The sequence below is a fragment of the Leishmania martiniquensis genome, chromosome 9 (genome assembly GCF_017916325.1).
Source record: "Leishmania martiniquensis isolate LSCM1 chromosome 9, whole genome shotgun sequence".
Taxonomy (NCBI): domain Eukaryota; phylum Euglenozoa; class Kinetoplastea; order Trypanosomatida; family Trypanosomatidae; genus Leishmania; species Leishmania martiniquensis.
This window is the reverse complement of record NC_090144.1, coordinates 406,448-432,212: the sequence shown is the minus strand read 5'-3', so window position 1 is coordinate 432,212 and position 25,765 is coordinate 406,448. Positions and strand designations below refer to the sequence as shown.

Here is a 25,765-nt window from a genome sequence, read left to right as displayed (position 1 = left end):
CCCCTCTTTTTTTTTTTACGCTTGCCACTTCCCTGCATCTTTTGTGTCCATCTCGCTCCCTCTACGCGCTCTCTCCCCTCGACGATCACTCCCGCCGCTCGCTGCTGCACTTCGCCTCCGCCTCTGAGGTGGTCTTTTAGCTTTGCTTTGTCGTGCGGATTTCTCCTCGCATCGCTGTCACTGCTCCCCCTCCTCCTCCTCCTCGACACCGACACGCGCGCAGACAGCATCTCTGCGGTGTGGGCTGTGCACCTCAACCGTTTTTCCGCCCCTTCCCCCCCACACACACACACACGCACGCACGCACCGCCCTTTTTTTTTCACCTTCGCCATATCACCACAGTCTGTCACCTCTCCTCCACGTGCCTCAGCGGCTTCTGACACGTTACGGCGTACGGCTGTTGTCGTGAAGCGCACTTTCTCCCCCTTGCGGGGAGGGGGAGAGGGGCCTGTCACTGGACTGCTGTGGGATGCAGCGTCCGTCACGGTCGATTCACCGACACAGGCACACAGGCAGACGCCGACAGATACGCGCACGCGCGCGCCGGTCGTTCCGTCGTACCTTCCGCTTTCCTTCCTCTCGCGTCCCCCCCTCCCGCGCGGTCTTTCCCAGTGGCAGAATGCGAGGAAAGGGTGACGGCAAAAGAGCGTGCGCCTCGAGGCCGGTCCACCGTGGCACTGCCTCGAGCCATCGGAGCGATCCAGCGCACCACCGCCAAATCTTACCCGCGCAGTATGTCGAGCCCCGCGTGAAGCCATCCGAGAACACGGTGGCCGCCATGCAGGCGCGCGGCATCGCACCGGCCTCGCAGCCCGTCTCGTCCATGCGCATCGAAAGACGCTTCGATGAGATGCACCGCCTGCTGCCGCTGGAGGTGTCGCCGTCGCGCCCGCGGATGTCCGCCGCACGCCGGTCGGTGCCATCCGTCGCGGGTGGGCAACATCATCGCCACAGGAAGCGCCAAGGATCCTCTAAGAAGGGAGAGCCGCGGCCCCGCTGGAGGCGCCTGTGCTCTTTTCTGTTTGGCCGGGAGGAGTTCGAGGACTGGGATAACTCCTCGAGTCAGGCAGACGCTGCAAAGGTCACGGACTCGCAGCGACGCACCGCGCGCATGGTTGAGGGTCTGCCTCTCCCCACCTGGGCGAAGCACAGCCTCTTCGATGTGCTCGACTTCCTGTCACGCAAGCGAGTGCATTTTGTTGTTCTGGTCCTCGCGGTGCTGATGGTTGCGATCGCGCCAGGGGGCGTGATGGAGGACGTCGCGGGCTCCTTCACGGTTGATGAGGACGCGCGACCGGGACTCACCTTCGCCAACAAGTACAACAGGGGCAGCACGTACCTGCCGCGGCGGCACCCCGTCGCCATTATTCCGGGCTTCATCACCAGCGCGCTTGAGGTGTGGGACACCTCTCTGCCCTGTGTGCGGCAGAAGTCGTTCTTCTCGGGATTCCGGCAGCGCATGTTTGGCCCGCAGATGATCTACCTCATCCTGTCTGACCCGCAGTGCTGGCTGGACCTGTTCAGCATGGACAAGAAGACCGGGATGGACCGCAACGACACGAAGGTGCGCGCCGACTCCGGCTTCGCCTCGGTCGACTTCTTTGTCCCTGGGTACTGGGTGTGGGCGAAGGTGCTCATCAACCTCGCGGACATCGGCTACGACCCGCAGAGCATGGCAGTTATGACATACGACTGGCGTCTCTCCCCCGGCAAGGCGCACGAGCGCGACGGCCTCTTTTATGAAATACGCAACAGTCTTCGCTTTCTGTGCCAGAAGAACCGCAAGCGGGCGGTGGTCATCTCGCACAGCTACGGCACAACCGTTGCCCTGGCCTTCTTTCGGTGGGCAGAGCAGCGCGAGGGCGGCTTCATGGAGCGCCACGTCGCCTATTACGTGAACGTAGGCGGCGTAGCGATGGGTGTCGGCAAAGCCGCGTCATCAATGCTCCTCGGCGACGCACGGGACACACTCGACATTCCGTGGGCGGCCAGAAAGATGCTCGATACCTTCATCAGTCAGGAGGCGCGTTATGGCTTGTCACGGTCTTGGAGCTCTCTGGTGTCGATGCTGCCGCGTGGTTGCGAGGAGGCGTGGCCGGGGCTCACGGTGCTGCCTAACGGCACCTCGCTCGGCACCCGTGGCACGGCGACACTGATCCGCAGTGAATGCCAGCGGTCTGGTCACGAGGGCTGCGTGCGTGAGGTCGACTCCTTCTTGGAGACCATAGACGACTTGCCCTCGCTGCCGCAGGCGCCAAGCACTACGGTGGTTTGCCTGTACGGCGTCGGCCTTCCAGCGGAGACAGGCTATTACCTCATGTCGAACCCAGACGAGGCGAACACTGAAACACCTTACGTGGGCAACAGTTCCGTCTTTGACGGCACCACCTCGCATGGCGTGCGCATGTCGGACGGCGACGACACGGTGCCGCTCCTGTCGCTCGCCTACATGTGTCGCGCAGTGAACGGCTGGAGCCGAAACGTGGGTCGGGTTGTAACGCGTGAGTTCAACCACAGCATCACTGGTGCCTCTTCGCTAAACCTACGCGGCGGCAAGCAGAGCGCGAAGCACGTCGACATCCTTGGAAACTATGAAATGATCGAGACAATCTTGAAGATAGCGAGCGGCGTCGACGAGGAGGGTGTCGAGAGCCCGGAGGCGGACGAGTTCAGCTACACAGACGCGGGCACCGGCGAGACCACCACGCTGCAGCGCCGCGTGCGTGACCGTATCTACTCCGACGTCGACTTCAGCATCCGCTCGACGCTACTCAGCTGCATGCGCAAGAAGAACCGGCCAATCCAGCCCGTTGAGAACTTCGATGATGACAACGACTTTGTCTGGAGTGGTATTTCCACGTCGGCGCGGTAGCGACAGCGCAGCGAGCGCCTTTGAGAGAAGCGGGGGCAGAGCGAGCGTGAGCCACTGCGAGGAGGAGAGTGGGCGGGTGGGCAGAGGCCGCGCTTCGGCCACTGAATTGGCATTGCTGTATGGCGTGTGCACGGCTGCCATGCACCGGGCGATAGGGGCCTGTGTGGCAGGGCCTGGCGTGTGTGCATGCGTGTGGTGTCTGTATGTGGATGGGGGGGGAGTCGAGTGGTGCTCGACGCGTCTATTCTGTGTGGCAGCGTGGGCTTGTTGATAGCGAATATATCCATACAGAGAGGGGTGCATTCTCTGGCCGGTGGCTGCGGGCCGCCGGGCGCGAGTGTAAAGGTCTGCGCGTCCGGCGAATTGCCTCTCACCCCCCCACACACACACACACGCACATCATGTGAGCCTGCTGATGAGTCTGGATGGGGAAGAGGAGATGGAGGGGTGGCGATCACCGTTTCGTCAAGGGCGTGCCAACGACCTCACCTGCGATTCCACAGGAGCAGAACACACGTCATCCTTCCCCCCTGCCCGGGGACCTCAGGGAGGCTTGGTGCCATCGCACAGAGAGGGCAGGCGAGCGCGATGCAGGCCCCTCCGATCCGAAAGCCCCCTTCTCCCCTCCTGCCCCCCTCTCTCTCTCCCTCCCTCTTTCGCTGCTCGCGCCAACGAGCGCGAGGCGCATTCGCCCAGAAGAAGGGGTGCGGCCTCAGCAAGGTGCAAATCAGCGTCTACACGGAAGACCGGCACCTCCAGCGTGGGCGCTCCGCGGTCACAAAGCGCCTTCCTCTTCCACACTCGACTGACCGTTTTTTTTTCTCTCTGTGAATAGCCGAATACGGTGCTGTCTTTGGTGGAGTGTGTGTGCGTGTGCGTGTGAGAGAGAGCGCGAAGGGTGGGGGACGACCTCGTGGGAAGAGACGGCGCTGCTGCAGGTGACCGTCCCTGCCACCACCTGAGAAAAGCGCCCAATCCCCAAGTCCTCCTCTTCTTTCTTCGCTTGCGTGCCTGCTGCGCTCACACTACAGCGCAGCAGGTTCGATATGCGCCCGCTGCTCCCCTTCGCGGTGGTCTCTGCTGATGATGTATCTTCTCCCTCCCCTCCCTTCTCCCCCCCCACACACACACCGCTCACACGCTCATCGACTGACTCCCTCACCGTCGGTCGCTGCGGCGGTCGAAAGTACGCAAGTCGCACGGCTGTCTGTTTGTGTGCAGTAGCGCCGTCGGGTAGGTGGGGAGAAGGGCTGCGGTGCACCACCACCGTCGTCACCCCCCACATCGTGAGGCCCTCTCATCGCCTCCATCCCCTCTCCCCCCTGCCGCGTTCTTTTCCGTTGTCGCGCCGATGGAGTGTGCGAACACCGCCCTGGGCTCTGCGGCCCAAAATGTGGAGCGCGCGCCATCCGCCGACGGAGGTGCACACGCCCCTGGCCGCAGCGCCAGTGAAGCAGCTGAGGAAATGCAGCAGACGCCCGGCTACGCACCTCTTGGAGAAGAGAAAGCGTCGAAAGCAGCCGTCGTCGTCTCTGCCACGCCGTCTCCACTACCACAAGACCCTCCCCTCGCCATTCTGCCGACACCTACTCCGCCGCTGACGGCACAGGGCCCACTGATGGCACGCAGACCCGCACCTTATGCGTCGCTGACGCTGGCCTCTGTGACTGTTGGTGCTAAAGCTGCAGATGCCTTCAAGGCCACAGGAGACACCTTGGCGAGGCCGATAGAAAGTCCCTCTTGCGCAGTCCGCATGAGCAGCTGCGTGCCAGTGCAGAGGCCGTCCTTCGCGGCACCGCGACCAGTGTTACACCACAATTCTTACGGCATGGAGGGGCCACGCCATATCGACCGTCTTCACAGCGGCTCTCATGCCCGCCGACGCGAGACCTCATCACACGCCAGCGCCCAGGAGCTGCTATCGCGGCGAGATGCCTTGATGTACGACGCGTGCGCCACGCGGCTGCGAGTGGTACAGCAGGAGCGCCAAGCTCTGGCCAAAAAGATGAAGGCCTCAAGGCAGGAGCTTGAGCGGATGCAGGCACTCCTCGGGGTGTGGCATGAGAAGCCGGAGCAGCCGTTAGCTGCGGCACAAGGAGAGCAAGCGGAGAAAGATGAAGCGCGGGAGCTGGGCTCAGGCAGCGCCATGAAGCGACACGAGACGGCGAGGATGGTGAAGCAGCTGCGAGCGTTAGACAGGGTGAATGACGAACTTCGTCAGCGCTACGAGGTGCTTGAGCAAGAGAAAAGGCGCTACTTGATCGTGCACCACGCGCGACTGCGGCGGCCGGCACCCGCGGCAGTCGCATGTGACGAGTCTCGAGCCTGCGCCCGTAGTACCACCTTCGCGCACGCTGCACAGGCGCTTGAGGCTCGCCTCGCTGCTGCCATGGCGCAGCAACAAGCACTGCGGCAGGAACTTGCGCTGGCCATGGCAAAGGAGCACGGGCGCATCAAGGCCTCTGCTGACCTGCAAGCACGCGGCTTTGCGGTTCTGCACACGCCTGAACCATGCAGTGGCGTCGCCGCTTCAGGCTCGCGGGAGGCGGCCGCCTGACTCTCCCCCACACACACACCACCACCACCACCACCCTCTCTTCGGTCATGGATTCCTTCACGCGAAGCGTCACCCTCAGTCCGTACCACCGCGCCGCGACACGTATCCGATTGCACACGTGGGCGTAGACGTGCAAGCGGACTGGCGCCGACGAGTGTCTCCGCCGTCCGCCCCACCACCACCACCCCACTACCCTCAACGTTGAATCACAAGTGAAAGGCAAAATGAACGCGGCACCTCGCGGTAGGGACGCGCACGCGCGAGGAACGCACAGGACCGCCATGGAGGCATTCGCAAGGACTGGACCTCTTCCCAGGGTCGTGATGGCAGGTGGGGCGGGCTGACATGTCAGCGGCGCTTACCCACCCAGCCCCACCCGTCGTCCTTCATGGCCCACACCCCAATTCGCACCCCTGACCCACACTTTGTTCCTCCTCCTCACTTGAGTCGCTCTTCATTCCTTCGCCTGTGGCCTTCTCACCGGTGTGTGCGTGCCTCGCGATCCGTGTTGCCGAGGGCGAAGAGCATTCAGTGCTGCTCGCAAGTGTCTTTACCCATCACCTCTCACACAGACACAGAGACGAGGTGAACAAAGACGAGAGGGGAGACGGAAGCCGGCAAGTTACCCACGGCCCTCCCCCCTACAGACGCATATATACATATATATACTTCACCGAACCTCATCTCACCTCACGTATCACGCCCGTGCAGAGCCCTCTCGTCCTGGAGCGTTTCCGCATCTCATTGCGGTTAAAAGCTCGAACGGCGGCACCAGAGGAATACGACCGGTGGCCGCTAACGCGGGCGGTCTGTGTGTGTGAGCGGTAGGGCCATCCGAACACAGACACCCGCCTTACCCTGCTGAACTGAATCGCCTCGTTTGTCTACAGTTCTATCTGCTTCGGTTGCCTTCGCTGTAGTCTATCCATTCATCCTCCTCACCACCACCACTGCCACCCCATCACCGCATACATACATTATATCTCGCCTCGCTCCGCTTGTCTGTTAGTGTGTTTGTGTGCGCTGCCCCTCCCTCCCCTTCCCCACGACTACCACCTTTGCTATATTCAGTGTGCAAGCCGTCACCTACGCACACGCACACACACACGAGTCATCCATCATTATCCGCGACGGCGGCAGCAGCAGCAGCAGCAGCTCACGGTCACCGCTCGTGTTGCTGCTTCAATTTTTTATTATTATTTACGCGTGTGAGCGCACTTCCAAGAGTGCTTCCTCACACCACCTTCTATTGCTCCTCTCCTCCTCCTCACCGCCTAGTCGTCCTCCCTCCCTGCTCGGCCGGCAGCGCTTCCTGTGCTTCTCCACACCTCACCTACAGAGAGTGAGAGGGAGGCCACCACCACCTCTCTCTTCCCCCCCCCCTCCTCCTCCTTCTGGCTCCTCTGCTCCTCGCCGTCGCTGCGTGCGCGAATTGTTGCTGCTGCGCTGGTGCCTAGCAGCCTCACTGCTGTTTGCGTCTGTACGGTGCATTTCTGCAGGCCAGCGCCTGTCGTTCCGGCGTGCCGATCAGTCTCTCTCCCTTCTCGAAGAGGGAGGGCGTCATTAGGGGGGCGGGGGGTTGTGCTCCCTCTCTCTACCCCTCCTCGCCGTGATCGTTTCCAGCCGCTCCTGTCGGTCCATGCGCCAACGCAACAAGCCGACGACAGCTGCGCCATCGCAGGCGGAAGATGGCAACGTGTGCCGCAGTGGTCGTGCCGTCTTCTCGGCAGCAGAGGTGTCGCACGCAGACCCCACCGCCGCTCACGGATCGTCGTCAGGTACGTCGTCCTACTCGGACAGCGACGGCGAGCGACATGGTGCGTGCGATGGCGATGGCGTGACTGGCACAGATAGTGCCGTGGCCGCGTTCACGAATGCCTACAAGAGCCGCAGCACCCGAGCGAAGCGGTGGCTGAAGAAGAAGCTCATCCCAGAGTTCCTGCACGAGCACGGTCGCACTGTCTATGGCGGCCACCCACTTTCACAGCAGACGTTGCCCGGCATCTTTAACTACCCCTCGCCCTTCGTCCTCGTGCCCGTCTTCTTCATACTGATGGTGCCCTTCCTGGTCGTGGGGGGGATTGTGCTAGCGAAGGGCCCTGAGCAGCAGATCATTGAGCAGGAGTACAGCCACATCCACCAGTACCAGTACGTGCCGTCGAACGCGAGCGTGAACATTAATCAAGGCATCTTGCACTTCACGGCGGAAGGCGTGACGCACGCGCAGGGCACGCGGACGTGGGTGGAGATCAACATCAGCCGCCGCATCAGGGCGCCGGTGTACATGTACTACAAGATCACCAACATGCATCAAAATTACCGCGACTTCCACAATGGCCGCTCCACCTCGCAGCTGGCGGGCAAGGCCAGCATTGGTAACACATACCTGTGCAAGCCGTACACGTACCCCGGCTTCCGTAATAACGAGGGTGATGCCCCCATCACCATCACCGACGCGACCGGGAAGCAAGTGACACGGCCGGCGAGCTCGTTCACGTACAACCGCTGCGGCATCGCACCGTGGTCCAAGTTTAACGACACGTTTGTACTGTTCCGCAAGCTGACACCCGCGGAGGTGCAGCGAGCGAAGGAGCGGGGAGTGCCGATACTGTACGGCGGCGCGGACGGTCGTACGCCGATGACACTGATCTGCAACGGTACTGATTTTGGGCCGAAAGGCGAGCCTCTCGGCGGCAGCCTGGAGGAGAACCGTTGTGCAAAGGAGGGTATCAGTTGGAGGGCAGACGCGAGGATCCGCTTTCGCAACCTGACGCTGCGCGATGACTGGTGGTCCCTCTACTATCCGTACCCGACCACGAATGAGTACCTGCGCAACGGCTGGTACCTGCACGAGCCTGGGCACGCGCTGCCGGACCCCTCTGACTACGATCTGCAGGTGTGGATGCGAGCCGCCTTCACGTCCAACTTCCGCAAGCTATACCGCATCATCGACGTGCCCCTCTACCCCGGCACATATCTGGTCGACATCAGCGAGTTCTACGACGTGGTGAGCTTCCGTGGCACCAAGAGCGTGGTGCTGCAGCACACCAACTGGACCGGCGGCCGCGACATCGTGTTCGGCGTCGTGTTCATCGTGATGGGGTGCCTTTCTTGTGTCCTCGGCGTCGCCTTCGCGGTTGAGTGCATGCTGCAGCGCCATGGGGTCAATCGGTACGAGCGCCTCGCAGAGCCGAAGCGAAACTGGTACGTATTTCCGCCGAACGAGCCCGAGTTTGCGAACTATTACCAGCTGCGTCTGCGGCGCCACATTCCAATGGCGCAGCTACAGGCGCTGCGCAAGGCTGTAGCGGAGCTGGAGGCCTTGGCGCACGCCTCCGAGGCCGCGCTACCCACTCATCCACAGCGCAGCAGCAGCACGGAGGATAGCGGAACCGACGCGAACAGCCGGTGCGCGTGAGGGGGGGCGGCGGAGAGGAGTGGCAGGCGTGCGGGTACAGGATGAAACGCCGTCATGTGTCTTTTGCCGCGCGGCAGTTCTCGCGCCTTTCTTTCTACCCGCTGCTGGCGATCTCAATGCGAATCCGCCACGTGTGGGTTGCTTGCTCAGTGTTGGGGTGCCGTAGCGCCGCCTCCGCGCGGTGATGATGCGCGTCCTGGTGCCCATTCTAGTGAAAAGCCCCCTCCTCCCATTTTCCATGGCAGTCACCTCAGTCGTGCCCGCCAGTGGCGGGGCATGGCTCTTTTACAGCGAGAAACGCTCAAGACAGCGTGATATCTCGGGCAACGTACCTCTCTGGCTCTCGCTACTCGTATCAGCCCTGCTTGCTTCCATTTGGTGCAGCAGCAGCAGCGGCAGGGTAGCGCTTTCGTCACCGGGAGACACCGACCGTCGAGAACTACGCGTTGGTGTGTGCGGTGCATGTTAGCGGCGACGGTGACTTCCACCGTTTCCTTTTCCCCTCTGCTTCCTATTTCCCCTGACCTCCCCCTCATCCCCCGAACACCCAAAACCCCCACACCTCCGCAGAGCGAAACCGAGACCAGCCGGTCGCCTCGCCCGACGTCTCACAAAGGGGGCCGTCCGCATGGCGCGTCCATGCGGGCCACAGACACACACACACGAAGCGCATATGCGCCGCGCGTGTGGAATCGAACCGGCGAGGCCGTGAGAAAAAAAAAGCTGCCAGCAGATACCCTACCAACGCTACGCAAGGGCCCCGAAGGAGACGAAGCCTCGGCGACGCACAAAAGCAGCCACCACCACACCCTATGCGGTGTGGAAAAAAAGAGGGGAAACCGGGAATCGGACCCGGGTATTCAGAGCCACAATCTGATGTTCTGCCACTGAACTATTTCCCCGACGGAAATAAGTCGAGAGCCCATAGGAGGATGCCGCGGAGATAGCATCGCCTTGCTGAAAAGCAACGCTGATGGGGGTCGAACCCACAACCTTCGGATCCGGAATCCGACGCGCTTCCATTGCGCCACAACGTCGCAACATTCAGAGTAAAAACAATCATCGCGAGTTGCCATCATGGGAGTCATATGCAGTGATAAGAACGAGACATGCGATGGTCGTCTAGTGGTTAGGACATTCGCCTCACACGCGAGAGATCGCGGGTTCAATCCCCGCCCGTCGTACACTTTTTGCCCGCAGCTCAGAGCACCTTCTTAGTCCCGGGCTACGCGCACAACACCCTTGAGTACGACCACACTTGAGTGAAAACACCATATCCCGTCCGATTTGTGAAGTTAAGCACTCACAGGCTTAGTTAGTACTGAGGTCAGTGATGACTCGGGAACCCTGAGTGCCGTACTCTTTTTTCCACTTTTCTCTCTTACGCTGTAGCATCTGCTCGTTTTAGAAGAATACTAACGGGTCCGATGTAGTATAACGGTTAGAACACCTGGCTTTCACCCAGGAGATCCGGGTTCGATTCCCGGTATCGGAGTCTCTTTTTCTGTTTTTTTGTGCCCCACCGAGGGGCGCCTGCCCAGAGGCCCACCCAACGGCCCGCCACCGAGCGCCCCACCCCACCCCAAAAAAAAATCCGGACGGCAACGGCGTGGAGTTCGTTTAATCCAAAGCCCGGCCGTGCGAGGTTAGAGCGTGTCGGGTAATATAGGGTGCGCGCGCCAATCGGACAACAGAGCTCGATGCGTTTTTTGCCCCGCCAGATGGGGCGGAGGTGAACCGGAGGCCCGGCTCGCCGACCAGGCTGCACGGCACCGGACACGCGTGGACGCCACCTTGTGTGCGGGATGGTGACTCTACCTCTCCCCCTGCGTTTCCCACCGTCTCTCCTGCACACGCATGAGTGCTCTGCACGCAAACGGTGGATACCCGGTGAAGCAGCGAAGCCCTCTCGCCCTCCACGCCACCATCGCCTTTCACACAATAGTTTCGGGGGAAAAACGCCCACCCGCCCGCCCAGGAGGTTGTTGACAGGTCCCCGGTAGCGGCAGTGAGGGTGCCCGTCGAAGCTGCCGTCTGTCTCGTAACGATTGGCTGCGCCGTATTCCTAAATGGTTTGTGTCTTCTCGTTGAACTCGTAACCGCAGCCCGGTGCTACACCGTTGCTGCAAACTGTGAGCGTTGATTATTCTGTAAGCGGTTGATTGCTTTCCTTATTCATAAGTAAATATGGCTGCGCCCAGTCAACGTGTTGCCATGCGGCTCCCTAGTTCCCCCCATCCTGTTAGGGAGCAGACGCGCCGACACCCCACCAGCCCCGTGAGTGGTGTTCGGGTGGCACTGCCTACACGGACTGCGCAGCGAGGGGCCCACCACTAAGTATAAGCGCACTCGCGGGCGGAGCCCGTATGTACCCCTTGCCCGTCCCGCGAGCAGCCTAATGTCTGCGTGTGCTTTCTCCCATAAAACGATAGTGGCGTGCTCTGTCGACCAGCGTCCCCGGCGGTCTGTGCTCCACGCACCGGGAGGGGGACGAGGGCTGGTCCTGGCCAGAAGTCTGCTTACAGGAGAAATGAGACCCGCGAGCGCAACGAAGATGAGGCGTGATTTGCTCCCTAAATGTGGAGGAGTGCTGTTCAAGCGCATGCGACTAGCAGGAGCGCCAGCCACCCACATCACGTTCTCCTCCCCTCACGCTTTCTCGTTTCTCTCACAACACAGCCGCGCGACATCTCAGCCATCCATCTGTTAACTGTTTTGAGGCGTACACGTCGCAATATTTGAGGCCCTGGCCCCTTCCCAGTTGCCCCGAGCCCCTCAGCTCTGGCGAACCCCTACCCGCTGGACACCGCCAAAGTGAGGCTCCGATATGAATCACCACCGCCCCTTTCATCGCTGGGACTGAAGCAACTTTACCTCATGCGCGCCATCGAGCAGCCTGCTCTCAGCGCTAGGCTGCCCTTTCCAAGAGTGTCCGTCCCCAAAGGGCGGTTTACGTCCCGCCCACCCACCCCTCCCACCCTCTGGTCTGAGTTTCACGAGCTGGAGCGCTTTCGAGGTGCGAGAAAACTGGCACTGTTTCGTAGGAGGGGGAGCGAGCGGCGGCCCCAACAAAGTGCGGTTCGAGGCTTGGATCGCTGGAAGCGAGTAGACTGAGCTGAGGATAACGTGTATCCTATGGATCGAATGCGCTACCAGTGGAACGAAGAGGGGGGCCCTTGGGTCGCAGAGCTCGCCATGGCGGCAGATTCCCACGCTGACCGCCGGCACTGCTCACTCCACTTCCGCTGCCTGTGGCTTCCCATTCGCTAGGTCTTGCCGCAAGAATAGCATTTCCACAAGTTATCTTCCGCGACCTCCAAGCCCCGCCAGTATGTGGGACCTAACAAGAAAAAACTTTTGAGGATTCACCACGAGACGCTGGCTGGTGTACGTTGCGAGGAGGCAGAAGGGAACAGCACAAAGCTCTACGCTGCTCTCTTTCCGTGCGCCGAGGTGAAGAGAAAGAAAAAAGGTTAGCGAGGTGGAGGGGTGGGGAGCGAGGACTTGGAGGATAGACAGTGGCACACGAGAGGGAAAACGTCGCATGGGAGACGAGATGATGCATCAGCTTCTTGGGGAGGGAGACTCTTTTTGGCCGCTTCGCTGTGCGTCGGGGAATCCGCTGGGCCTCCTGTGCCGGAGGGAGATGGGCGTTTGGTGCACTCACCTGCCGGCATGAGGAAACGTAGCTGGGCGCACTTCACGTCACCGCTACGAAGGGCACTCTCGTTACGTGGAGATGTCCGCTCCCTTTGCCTGTCTTCTTGTTTTTTTTTCTTCTGCAGTAAGTGTTCACATGGCCCCTACTGACGGAGGGGGGAGGGAGGGGGCACACACTTCTCAGGGGCTTCGCACCCCCGGATCTGCTGGGAGGAAGCCACGCAGCCCCCTCCCCTCCCCCCCATCCCTGCCAGATGCCGAGCGGCCTCTGACCAAGAAAACGAAAGCACAAAGAGACTGAGACGCCGCGACGCTGTTGTCATGGGGGCCAGGAGAGGTGGCGAGGGGGAAAGGGGTGGAGGGGTTAGGAGAAAACGGAAGTCAGAGACGGTAATCGGAAGCCGCTCGTGTAGAGGGGGAGAGAAAGTGGAAGAGAGCGTACCTGCGCAACGGCCACAAAAGGAATAGTGGCCCCAACGCACAGGGCAGATAGGGGCACATGAAGACAAGTCCAGCGCCGATGCGGGGAACAGAGGACAGGCTGATGGGAGAGTGGAGGGGGGAGGAAGGGCAGAAGTTTTCAGAGATGCAGTCCTTTGCACATGAACATACGCACACACTCAAGCACCGGCACATGTGCACGTGGTACCCATCGAGGTCACCACGGCAGTGGGGGCACGTGAGAGGAAGACGCGAGAGACAACAGAAACCAAAAAGGAAAGTGAAGAGAAATACAGAGGATGATGGGAAGGAGAGAGACAGACAGAAGCACTTAGGGGTCAGCAAACGAGCGGGCACTGCAGTTGTGCTGCTGCGGATGCAGCTATGTCAAGCCTGCACTAGCACAGAGCAAAAAGGCCTGGGGGAGAGAGCAGACGCCCAGGAAGGAGGTGCGAAGGGCAAAGATGCCAAGGAGACATCGAGCCAGAGTACACACGTGCACGCAAGCACATGCCACCTCATTCAGTAGCTGGCATGCTGCGCACGCACGAAGCGTGGGTGAAAGAGGAGGGGGCAGTGAGAGGGTGTCTACGAGCAATACATGCGCTCACCCTCTCACGCGCCACGCTAGCGGAAAAGGGAGCATCCTTTCCTCATGGCAGCATCAGTCAGAGCAACAGCAGTCGTACCGCCACACACCTCGGTACATGGCGCGCTCCCCTGCCACGGTGACCCGTCAGCTCGCATCATGCCATCACAGAACGTAGGCCACAGTAGCAGCCGCCAGAGCTACCACGGCAGCAACGGCGGAGTACGGGGCCGCTGCGGCATTCACGTTAGTCACGCACTGCCCCTTCGAGTTCACTAGGAACCCAGGGTTGCAGATAGCGCAAGTTGTAGAGGACCCGGCAACGCACTCGCTACACTGTTTGACGGCGCATGAAGTTGCCAGCGCAGCAGCGCAGGTCGCGAGCGCGATGGCTGCAAACGCCACAAGGAGCCGGTTCACAGTGGAGGCCATCGTCGATAAGAGGAGGGGGGTGGGAAAGCAGGAGCACTGGTGTTGGCTGGTAGTGTAAGGCAACGGACGGACAGGAGAATCAGGCGCGGATCTGCGAAGCTGGAGGGAGGGTGTGGTTTGGATTCCTATTCGGTAGTTGCGTGGGGCCGGGGGAGGTGGTCGCCGTACAGAAAGGGAGAGGAGGAGAAATGGAGAGAGCTACGAGAAGACGAGGGGGAGGGGAGGCGCAAGGTGTCCTGAAAGGCGAGGCACCTCCTTTGTGAGGAGTCCAAGAGTGCTTTTTTCTCTTGGGCTCGCGCGTTAGGCTCTCGCCTTTGTTTCGTTTTGTTGGCCCTCTTCAGACCTCTCAGTGGGAAAGGGAGAAAGGGGAATGCCGGGCACACCGAGAGGCATCAAGCTCCACTCAGATACAGTACGGTGCTGCCACTTCGGTTTCTGGGGCTGGCGCTGCTCTCTTTCACTTCAGCGTAGGGATTTCCTTCGAGACGCGTAAAGCGAGCAGCGAAAGCGAAAGAAGCAACACAATCAGACACGCACAAGCACATCTCAGCAGCTGTGCAGGAAGCCCGGTCCTACGCGCACGCGCGCGCAAGAACTGGGGCAGCCAAGCAACAGCTAGAGGGAGAGGAGGAGGGATGACTGCTGGGAACAGGAGGAGCGGCGAAAGGGCACGGAAACAGAAAAACGGTGGCCTCGGCCCTGAGTATTGTCGCCCTATTTTTGGCAGTCGCATCCATCTGTGTGTATGCGTCTGTGAATGGAAGCGACGACAGGTTAAAGAGCGGAAAGGTGTAGAGGAAGGAAGATGAGGAGAGAGACGGGGAGCCCTGTAAGCTCATACGCGAAAAGGAAGCCATAAAGAATACCGATGATCACACATAAAGTGAGGAGGAAGAGCCTACATCAAATATATATATAGGCCCGCACACACACTCATGAGAGAGAGAGGTGTTCGTTTCCTGCGACGCATCGGTGTCTCTCTGCCGCACAGAACAGAGGCGCCGAGCACCACTCGACTTCCCCACACACACACACACGCCAGGCCCTGCCACACAGGCCCCTATCGCCCGGTGCAAGGCAGCCGTGCACACGCCATGCGGCAATGCCAATTCAGTGACCGAAGCGCGGCCTCTGCCCGCCCACCCGCTCCCCTCCTCGCAGTGGCTCGCGCTCGCCCTGCCCCAGTGGGCGGCATGAGGGCCGGCTGGGATACGCTCGGGGTCACTCTGACCTCCCCAGCCGCCCTCAGCACTGGACTCGGTCACCATCAGGGGCGGCTCGGCATCTGGCAGGGATAGAGACGGGAGGAGAAAGAGGGGGCTGCTCGGCTTCCTCCCAGCAGAATCCGGGGGTGCGGAGCCCGAGAAGTGCCACGCACGCAGAAGCACGGAGAAGAGTGTGCCCCACCCCTCCCTCAACAGGGGTGGCGCCAGGCACATGAGAGCACGAGAGAATAGTAAAAGGGGTAAAAGAGAGGAGGAGAGGCAGTGGCTGAGGCCTCATGTACGCGTGCGTTCTTTGTGTGTCTTTTCCGTGTAGCGCTATAAAGGCAATCACCTTCGTGCATGTGTTTGTTTGTGTGTGTGCGCGCGCGCGTGCCGCGTCTACGCAGTTAGCATACTTGAAGGCGGGGGGAGGAGAATGCTGGCCAATGGGCAACGGTGTAAAGAGGGAGGGGAGTCGAAGAGTAGTAGTAGAGACCTCGAGTGCCCAATTCAAGGCGGCAGCAACAAGAGCGTGGAGCCGACGAAAGGAATGCGAGGGAGCACATAACGATGAGCCATTGGAAAGAAATCATACAACGAGAGCTCTGAAGAATAGGGTGGAAAAGGCTGCGAAGTGAAAAGAAGAGCTGCTGTGGATGCAGCTGGGGGAAATAGAGAGAGGGGCGAAGCAGGAAGGAAGAGGGGAAGAAGCCGGGGGTAGGGCGGGTGGTTTGGGAAGTAGCGAGGGGGAGTGATGGGGCAAAAGAGGAGGCGGCCCCGCTGCCTTTCATCGTTGCTTATCGCAACTGTGGTGGGCACGGAAATAGGGAAAGTGGACTTGGCCACTAGTGGTGGCGAGAGGGGGGAGGGGAGGAGACCAAGTCATGGGGAAAATAAGGGTGCCTTCGATGACGCTCTGACACTGCGCCTTCGCCATCGCGCTTGTCTTCTCCTGCCCCCACCCCACCCCCACAAACGCACACACGTCGCCAGCCTTATGCTTGATGGTTGGACTAATGCCTGAGCGACAATCAACAGCAGCAATCATCGAAGAAGCAGTCGTGTTGCCGGTATGCTCATTGTACCTTTTCCCCCACGCACGTTTCATTTCGTTTTCCTTTTGTTTTTTAGCTTTACGAAGTTAGAGTGTGTGTGTGTATGTGTGTGGTAAGTTTCGAAGTAGCTGTGGTAGTGGAGGTGAGAGGAAGTGGAGGGAGAGTTGTACTTGCGAAACAGAGAAGTACGTCACATTAGGAATCGTAAAGGGACATGAACAGAAACAAACAGATTACCGAGTAAAAGAAAAGAGACGCGTAAGTTCTGAAACGACGCAGGCCTAACATGTCCAAGAGGAAATGCGCACCAACACAACAGATAAGCATTTAAGCACGCGAGATAAACACACACATATATATAAGGGGGGAACGGGTTGGAACACACAAAGAAGGACGACAACGAGGGCGGCGAATGGAGAGGGAGAGAGGGAGGGATAACAATATTAGAGGAAAACAAAAAAACGCCTTGGCTAACGCTAGAGAAAGAGAAAGAAACGACAACGGCGAAAAGAAAAAAACGAACAACAGCAAAGCAAACAAGCCTCGAGACGGCGATACCCAAACACGGGAAAAAAAGGAGCTACACCGGTGGCAGCACCAAGGTATGAGCATACCAATTTTCATATCAGTGCAGACAAGCAGAAACACGTACGGCACACTTCACGGAACAGCCAGGGGGGAAGAGGGGGGGAGGGGAGCAAGCACAGAGAGAGGTCTACGAGTGACTGCACTGGAAAGAGGCAAAAGAAGCGAGAAAGGCCCCAGCAGCGTACGCCACAGACACACACGCACAAAGATATGAACACATTCCAGCGCGTGTACGTATACCTCAGTGCGGGCAAAACTATAGGTATGCCGAAAAAGAAACCAAAAGGACGGTAACGCAGCCAGGGAAGATAAGAGCTGCGACGCAGAGGGCAGCACTACACAGCGCAAAAGCTTCTCCGGGCACGCACCAAGACGCGCTTTCTCTTTACTGTTTTGGCTGAGTCCACGTCGAGTTGCCTCTAAATACTTGTTACGCCCCCCCCCATTTGCTACTCCCTGCACTCGACAGTATCCCTCCACACTAATACGAAGAGGAAATTAACGGAAAAAAAAAACAGCATACACGCAGGCGCCACACAGTTCCCTAACCGCTCTCAAACAGGCCACACACAAAAACTAAAAGGGCACGCCTAACATACTTTAAAGCATATTTACCTCTTTTTTTTGTCGTTTTTTCAAGACATGCACACAGACGCACGAACACCTTCAGTATATATATATATATCGATGAGCCGGGTCTGTTGATGGTGTCTGTGCGTTCGTGAGCCAAGGTGTGGGCTCTCGAGTGTATGTGTGTGTGTGTGTCAGGGAAGAGGAGGTATACGTATGCGTATGCGGAAGAGTCAGTTTCTGGAAGGTTGAAAGAAGGGAGAGAAAACAAAGGTGGTACGAAGATAATTCTCTCTTTCTTCATTTCGTTTGGTTGTCGTTATTTTTTCCTGTCTGTGCCTGTCCGTTTGTGTTTACCTTTATTTCATTTTCTCAGCTTTCTGCTTCACAGCTCCACTACAGCCAAAAAGAGGCAAGAGAAAATGTATGTGAACATGGAGGAGGGGGAAGAGCGCATGCGCGCACGGAAGAGAAACCCAGGCTCAACATGGAGAAAAAGAAAGGAGGGGCAAGAGGGCAGGAAAGCTTCGACAAGGATAAGAGGGGGGGCTTGGCCATAAAAGGGTGAAAAATGGAGATGGACTAGACGTGTAGAGATGACAAGTACGACAGGGAAAAGGCGAAGGGGATGTATAAAATGTGCCACCGCTTGCGCACACATGCACATAAGCAGAAGGAAGCACTAGCCTACAACAAAACTGGAGAACAAAAAAAAACGCTGAAGCTCGAGAATCGCCCGCATAGGGAATGACTCACACAAGAAAGCGTAGGACTGCAGAGGGTCATTACGAACAGAAAAAACAAAACGGTGTCCCCCTTCATGAAGCTTTCGCGCACACGCAAAGCGGCGGCTCTATCATGGGAAGTTATCTTCCTGATTACCCCATTGCATTCTCTCTTTCGTTCTTTCAGCCGCGTGTTCTCTTTGTTCCGGCTACTCCTCTGCCCCCCCAATTCCCTTAGCAGATCTTTCACGCTTATCACTCTCCTTCGCCCTCTTCATCCAACGCCTTCAATTACAGCTTCTTCAACGCCTACGCCGACTCAATGAACTGGAAGGACTCGAGGAACGCGTCCATGTCACGCTCGTACTTGCGCCACATCCCCGTCGCGCTCTCCCAGCGCACAAGCGTGGTCGTGCCATCTCGGACGAAAATGAAAACCTTGCCCACTACCTCCACCTTCTCCTTCGGCGACACCTCCTGCATTTCCTTGGACAAGAAGGTGAGGCACTTCTGCCCTTTCAACTGGATGACCTGGATCTTCGTGATAGTACCGTTTGCCGCCTCCTCCTGAATGCGAGCTGTCCACTCCTCAATGCTACCCATGCAGTCAGGGTCTGTCTCTGGCTTGCCGATGCGGATGGTGACAGTCGGTCCAGTTTCCTCGGGCGACGCAGCTTTCGACAGATCTGACGGGATACCCTGTGGCGCGTAAACAACAGTCCCGTTGCCCAACTTGGTCGAGACGACGCGACTGGCACCAACCACGTCGAAGGTGTAGCCGTACTCTGTTGTGATGAAGGTCGCGCCGCACTTCGGCTTCGGCGCCTCTGTCGACGGGACCACACTCTTCACGGTACGAACCAGCGCGGCCTCGGAGAGGTACGAGATGGCCTTCTGCAGCGGGTGTACAACAAGGCAGTAATTGCTGTATGTAAAGGTCTTCTTCTCTTGTGTGCCGTCAAAGGCGGAGCAAATCGTGACTCCGTCCACTGTCTTCTCTTTGCGCTGCTTGTGAGCCGTTGCCGGGACCTTGCTCACGTCATACAGAGTTATCTCTTCCCTCTTCACGGTGGAGGTGAGCTGAAACTGTGCAAGGTAGAGGGTGGACTCGTCACTGGCAGCCGGGTACGACCAGCTCCATGTCGTATCGATGTCCATGGATACCTTGCCAGTGTGCACACGAAAGAAGCCGAGGGAGCTGGAGTCCATTGGGGTGACTACAATGCCGCGCGCCAGCTGCATGAAAATTGGACGATATTCATTCATGATCTTCGGGTTGCACATGATCTGGAACACGTAAGCAACGCCATTGCGCACCTCGAGCAGATTGATAACTGACAGGTCGAAAAACGGGGGCATGCTCTGGGAGTATTCGAGGATATGACGAAACGGGCCTTCCTGCACGCTGCTATCCTTGCGCACGACCGGCTGCACGACGCCGCCTGTCATCATGAGCATCTGCTGCATTGATAAGTCCTTTGAACGATCCTTGAACTCGGCAAGGTTTAAGTTCTCACCCCGAATATCCTCTACAGAGAGAATAATCACCGGCACGGTGCCTGGCATTTCAGCGTTCGGGAAATGCTCAAACTTCGGGTTCCATACCGTGATCATCGCCACATTCGGGATGGGCGAGAGCTCCTCCCGCACCTCCCAGCCGTCTGGCACCTTCATCGAAATGCCGAGGTGCTGGAACGTCTTGCGATCAGCGCTTTCCGCCGTCGCCACGTCAGCGGGCACTGGCTTGCTGGCTATCTGAGTCCCCTCCGCAGAAACGGCCGACTTCGGCGGCTCCAGCTCATCCAGCGCCTCCTCGAGAAGTGAGGCCGCCGGATCGTCTGCTGCAGGGATCTTGAACTCGGCCGGAGTCGAAGCATTTTTCCTCGCTGCCATGGGCTCCACCGGTTGGACCGCCTCTGAGGTTGTGGCCTTTGTTGGCCGCACAGCATCTCTGGGTGCCAAGGATGACTGCTTCTTTGACTGTGAAAGGCTACTTAGTGGCCCAGAAAAGGCATCTTCATCGTTTTCCTCCGCGTCCTTTTTGTGGGAACGCATGACGACCACAGTGCCAATGAGGGCCGCCGACGCGAGGACCGCGCCAGTGGCGGCAATTACCTTGTTCGACGGCATCTGATATAGTGCTAAAGGGCCTATTTCTCTTTTAGAATTAACAGAGTATCTTTCTCAAAAAGCCACAATGTCTTGTGATGAGGACTAGTGATGATAGCGTGGGAGCCGAATATAAGGGGAAAATGAGTTTGTTGGCAAGAAGCACACGTGATCCCAGTGAAGCAAGAGAAAAGCCAATCTATAGGGAGAAGTGAAGACAAGATAGCCCCGCTTCAGTGAGGCATCTAAACCTAAAATACACGCAGCCTTCTCTTTCAAAGTGTCTTTGTGATGGTACATATTTGACTCTGCGAAACAAAGGCGCGCACGCCTCGTACCTAGAACGAGATTTAGATTGCACGAAACCGTTCGTCAGTGTTAAGAATAATAAACAGGCCTCTCTCTATACTGCAGAGAGGCGACTGTCTACTTGTTTGCGACTGCAAAACTCTTTTCTTCGCACATAGCCCTCACCTGAAATGCAAACAAGCCCTTCTTCGGAGGTTCGTCTTTTTTTTTCACTGCTACCCATGCTGTATATTAAACCCCTGAAAAACACGCCGGGTAGCAGACTTTACCAATCGATAACAAGACGCCGCTGTTCGTCGTCTAATAACGTTTGACCGCGCTGTCAACGGCGGAAGCACATACTCCTTTGCTCAATCAAAAGAGCTGGACCTCTTTTTGCACTTTGAAAGGCCCTGTCACACTGGCGTGAATGCACAAAACCAAAACGAAGCAACGGCGTCACTGAAACACTCGTTGACGAACCATAATCTTTGAGCGGCAAAGCGGGCACTCCGTCAAATTTGCTGCACAACACGTACACATGCAAAAGTGTCCACACGGTACTAGAACTGTATTCTTCGTTCGATAACAAACAAGACATGCATTTGGTTGTGTGTCATCCGTGACGCTCCTGTTGTCGGATGTGCTCGCAGTGCCGCTAACTGCCACCGAGTTTCCACAAATTCTCTGATCAATGTAAATTGGGCAACGGCCGCTTTTTTCCAACCCCTTGCGCAGCTGCTCCACTGTGAAGCACAGGGACGAAGTAGATGGCTTCCATTCGGCTAGCTCTTTGCAGAAGCACAGACCTGTAAAATCTACGTAAGGGTGATTGCTTACGATCTTCATGACAGAGGCATTTACGGACTCCGGAATGCGTGACTCTTCGCTAAAGCGGTTGCATACGAGGTAGATAAAAGGCGGTTCAGCGGGATAATGCCTTGAGATCCAGATTTGGATAGGAATAAGAAAAGGCTGAGCGACTGGCTCACCAGCAGGTTCACTTTCTCCACCTGCTTCACTTCTGGTAATCATTGGAAAGCTTACGGGAAGCCCGCCGTACAGACAAAGTTTGGGCTGCTCGGTGCTGCCCCAGGTTGTGATCTTTCGAGAAAAGTCGAATGAAACGCAGACTTTGTCGATATCCACCACAATGCGGCGCAGAACCTCGGGTCTGTAGCGGCTGGTTCTGCTAAAAAAACGAACGACATCATCGTTCATATTTTCTTGGCCTCCATAAATTCGTTCATGAATTACTGAATGCACGTGTGCAAAGAGCACCCGGAGAAAAAGAGAGTAGTAGGAACGTGCTTCTATGGCGTACCTGCCAGTTTTGTATCGTGGCAGAAAACTGTTAGCATCATGCTTAGAGTGCCCCAGGCTCCGGACAAAGGCTGCTCCACCTCCTGGTGGGGGGTGACCTAATTGAGAAGCTAGTTGCTTTGTAGAAAAGAGGCAGGTATGTTCGCTGAAGTAGATGTTTTTTGTTGTTGTTTCTTGGTACTTCAGGCATATCCTCTTGGCAAGGGAGAAAAGCTTTGGGCGCGTGGCACGTTACGGTCTAGTGCCCGATCGTTTTGGAAGCAAAAGTTCTCCCCCCCCCCCCCCTTCTTCTTGTCGGCGCCAAGCTGCCACCGGCAAAGGCATGGCGAGCATCCGAAACGCAGAGAAGCCAAAGAAATGCACCGCTTCTGGTATCCGCACGCCGCTCTCGAGTGGCACCTGTAAGATGACAACCGTTACACACAAGAAGGGGGAGCTTATTTTTGCATCCCGCAAAGACATCAAACAGCACCGTTCTGTATTCGCCACGCAACGCCCCAATCGGTACCTGCATCTACGACCCCGATGAAATTCTCCTCGGCCTCAGCCATTCCACAGCGTCAGAGGCGCTCGGCATGGAGCACTTCATGCAAGCATGGAAACCAAGCGAAAAGGTGTCAGCCCCGCCCCCACGTTTACCTAGCTCGACGTACTCCGAGGCCTCAAAGCGCCGCATCAGATGTTCCTGAGGCAGAAGGGCTTCACTTTGGCAAATCTGCCACCCAAAGTTAAAGAAAAGCCCCCGTGCGGTAAGTCAGCCCGGGTGAGTCGGGCGAACACCACGCCGCCCTACCGCCCCCCTCCTTTTTAGACGCCCCACCAGACCACACCCAACCCCTTCCCTTCGGATTGGCAGACCTAGGAGGTTTCATTAATACAGCCGCGATAGCTCAGTTGGGAGAGCGTCAGACTGAAGATCTGAAGGTCCCTGGTTCGATCCCGGGTCGCGGCATTTCTTTTCCCTTGGGTGCGAGCACCCTCGAAAGATATCCTAGCACACTTCGCCGCACCAGCGCGCGTTTTCATCGCGATACCGAGATTAGTGGCACGAGATACGTCCCACGTCTTTTCTCCTCCGTCTGTTCATGAAGGAACGGAAAAGTGAGGGGAAACCGGGAATCGGACCCGGGTATTCAGAGCCACAATCTGATGTTCTGCCACTGAACTATTTCCCCAACGCAAATATAGCGTTCTTCTTTCGTGATCCGATAGCCAGCCCCAGGACGTGGACGTGAAAAGGGTACGGCACTCAGGGTTCCCGAGTCATCACTGACCTCAGTACTAACTAAGCCTGTGAGTGCTTAACTTCACAAATCGGACGGGATATGGTGTTTTCACTCAAGTGTGGTCGTACTCAAGGGTGTTGTGCGCGTAGCCCGGGACTAAGAAGATGCTCTGAGCTGCGGGCAAAAAGTGTACGACGGGCGGGGATTGAACCCGCGATCTCTCGCGTGTGAGGCGAATGTCCTAACCACTAGACGACCATCGCATGTCACCTGTGATGCACTACGAATCAGGTAGGCGAGTGCAAGTTGCGACGAATTATTCTCATGGATGTTGCTTGCCGCCCCCCCCCCGGGTACCTTGGTTAGAGCCAGCTTCTTCCCCCCTGCACCTACACGCCAGTGCGCATACAAAAGTACTAAAGGTCAAGATGAAAAAATCATATGAAGAAAAAGAAAACAAAAAGATGCGTTGTACAGCAATATCGCTCTCGTAATCCTCACCGCTTCCCCAATGAAACCTTAATATAAATGTGTGCCGCAGTGATGTCGTGGGCCTTTTTTTCTACATCTTCCACGAAGCCCCTTTTGGTACAAGAACTGCAATTCGCCATTTCCTTTCTCTTTACTGCAGAAAATGCCGTACTCAGGATCCTCTGATTAATGAAGCTAACTTTCTGCGAGCTCCTGCCCTCGTCTTCAGCTTGCCATTGAGCCTCCTAACCTTCCTGTAAAAAAAAAAGAAAATATGGCTAGCATCAAGCTACCCGAGGAGTGGGAGTCTCTGTGCACCGGCACTGACGCTGAAGTGGTCCTCAACTCCATCAACGGTGTCTTTCGCCGGCTCCTGTCCAACCTACTTTTGGACTTTAACAATCACAGATTTCGGCAAGTGAGAAAGCACAACAAGATCCTTCAGCGCCTCACAGCGTCACTACCAGACAGCTTCGTCGAATTTCTCTTCTCAAGCATGGGCTTCGTGAAGCATGGTGATGCATTTATCTTTGAGGGGTCGTTAGAGTCGCTTATGCACGGTGACGCCCTTTTCTCGCTCATCGAGCAGACCTTTGAAAAAAAGAAGCTGCACGATGCAGAATCCGCGCTCCATCGCCTCAGGCACTTAGCGAAGCAACGAGCCGAAAGTAACTCCGTGGCAATAGCGATGACACCCGCTCAAGCACTGCCGTCACGAGTGCGAACTCTTTCGGAAGCAGAAATCTTAGGGCCACCATCGAAAAGCTGCGACAGAGAGGAAGATGTAACGGAGCGGCGAGCACTCGAAGAAACGGTGCGCAAAACTCTGCTCAACACAGGGCGTGTGCGGAACGGCTTTTTTGGGGCACGCGACTTCAGCGTCCGTACTATGAGGCGCGGTCGCGTCTATGCCTGCACAGAAAGGTGCCCCGATAGCTACATCGAGGCGCATTGGCATCTCTCCACTGGGAGAAACATTGTGTATTCCCACCTCGCACACCTTTCTGCTGATGGGACTCGCCTCCAGCACCTAGGGCCGGAGCACGGATATCAATACAACAGCCTCCCTGGATCCGAGAACTTTAGGAAAACGATCCACTTTAGCGAAAAGCTGGTTGATGAAAACGGAAAGCTGCTGTACGTCAAAACGGACGACAAGCCCGTTACTGCGTGTATCTACTGCGGTCGTGCGTTTGCTGAGCTTTTATTGTAGACTGTAATCACATTGATATAACTTCAATGAAAATGTTTATATATAAGCTCCCTGCTATCATCCAACTGCGAACACCATGAAATATGTTCTGGCAAACTACCGATTCACGTCCTTCTCAAGGTGACTCGAATAGCAGAGAAAGAGAACATGCTCATCTCTGGGTTTTTTCGAGTAGTCGAAATACATGCAGCATGCGCATATATGCGCGTGTCTATTTTTTTATGGAAAGGTTAATATTCCAGCTTAGCTTCATATTTTATCCACTTCATCAGCTAAAACTGCTTGCTTCAAATATTATCTTTTTTGTACTCGTAAGCGCACTAACGGCTCAGCGATCGGAAAGAGGCGTTTTTTCCTTCGGAAAGAGAGACGGCGCGATCCTTTCTTTTTTGTGGTCAGTATGATTTTCAAACCGCATGCGCATCACCACTGAAAAATGAGGCATGGTTTTCGCAAGCTACATTGCTTTTATCCTCTCCACATATCTGGGTAAATTCATCAAAGGCCTCGACAAAGATTCTGTCAATGTCAGCCTGCTGAGGGGGTCTATTGAACTCACAAAAGTCGAACTATCACCGGATTTACTATCGTTCTCCGAAAACCTTCAACTTGAAAGCGGTACAATAGGAAGTCTCAGCGTCAAAATACCATGGCATTCCCTTTATAGTAAAAGATGTGAAGTCATTGTGCGAGATGTTGTCATCGCAGCGGTGCCCAAGTACCAGTATGGTGGTACGACAACAGAGGCGTTCGGATCGAAGGAAGAGTTCCTTGCCGCCGTGCAAAGCGTTCTCGCTGATGCACAGATGCAGGAAACCCGTGAAAAGAGCGCTAAGAATGGTTTCCGTGATCGACTTCAGCAAATGATTCTCAAAAACCTAGTGTTTCGCCTGGAGAACATCACCTTTCAGCTAGAAGACAAGACCGGCTGCTGGAAAGGGCAAGCCGCTGGGGCTCAGATGCAATTGAATAGCCTAACATGCCAGCCAACGGACTCGAATTACAAGCCCATCTTCATTCGG

The 25,765-nt window shown here is 57.0% G+C and overlaps 7 protein-coding genes across 7 annotated transcripts; 4 read left to right on the top strand and 3 right to left on the bottom strand.

Moving 5' to 3' along the window:
• Nucleotides 1-620: 620 nt before the first annotated feature.
• Nucleotides 621-2,873, top strand: LSCM1_07627 (uncharacterized protein; the record flags this gene model as incomplete). The annotated part of the gene is made up of 1 exon (XM_067324991.1): nt 621-2,873. The coding sequence occupies one exon, from the start codon at nt 621-623 to the stop codon at nt 2,871-2,873; it is 2,253 nt and encodes a 750-aa protein (XP_067180836.1).
• Nucleotides 2,874-4,224: 1,351 nt separating this feature from the next.
• LSCM1_07626 (uncharacterized protein) lies at nt 4,225-5,430 on the top strand (the record flags this gene model as incomplete). Its single annotated transcript, XM_067324990.1, has 1 exon — nt 4,225-5,430. The coding sequence occupies one exon, from the start codon at nt 4,225-4,227 to the stop codon at nt 5,428-5,430; it is 1,206 nt and encodes a 401-aa protein (XP_067180835.1).
• A 1,639-nt stretch (nt 5,431-7,069) lies between these two features.
• On the top strand, nt 7,070-8,848 carry LSCM1_07625 (uncharacterized protein; the record flags this gene model as incomplete). Its single annotated transcript, XM_067324989.1, has 1 exon — nt 7,070-8,848. The coding sequence occupies one exon, from the start codon at nt 7,070-7,072 to the stop codon at nt 8,846-8,848; it is 1,779 nt and encodes a 592-aa protein (XP_067180834.1).
• A 4,855-nt stretch (nt 8,849-13,703) lies between these two features.
• LSCM1_07623 (uncharacterized protein) lies at nt 13,704-13,970 on the bottom strand (the record flags this gene model as incomplete). The annotated part of the gene is made up of 1 exon (XM_067324988.1): nt 13,704-13,970. The coding sequence occupies one exon, from the start codon at nt 13,968-13,970 to the stop codon at nt 13,704-13,706; it is 267 nt and encodes an 88-aa protein (XP_067180833.1).
• A 4,452-nt stretch (nt 13,971-18,422) lies between these two features.
• Nucleotides 18,423-20,243, bottom strand: LSCM1_07622 (uncharacterized protein; the record flags this gene model as incomplete). The annotated part of the gene is made up of 1 exon (XM_067324987.1): nt 18,423-20,243. The coding sequence occupies one exon, from the start codon at nt 20,241-20,243 to the stop codon at nt 18,423-18,425; it is 1,821 nt and encodes a 606-aa protein (XP_067180832.1).
• A 726-nt stretch (nt 20,244-20,969) lies between these two features.
• Nucleotides 20,970-21,731, bottom strand: LSCM1_07621 (uncharacterized protein; the record flags this gene model as incomplete). Its single annotated transcript, XM_067324986.1, has 1 exon — nt 20,970-21,731. The coding sequence occupies one exon, from the start codon at nt 21,729-21,731 to the stop codon at nt 20,970-20,972; it is 762 nt and encodes a 253-aa protein (XP_067180831.1).
• A 2,073-nt stretch (nt 21,732-23,804) lies between these two features.
• Nucleotides 23,805-24,743, top strand: LSCM1_07620 (uncharacterized protein; the record flags this gene model as incomplete). Its single annotated transcript, XM_067324985.1, has 1 exon — nt 23,805-24,743. One exon carries the CDS (start codon nt 23,805-23,807, stop codon nt 24,741-24,743), a length of 939 nt encoding a protein of 312 aa, XP_067180830.1.
• Between the last annotated feature and the right edge of the window lie 1,022 nt (nt 24,744-25,765).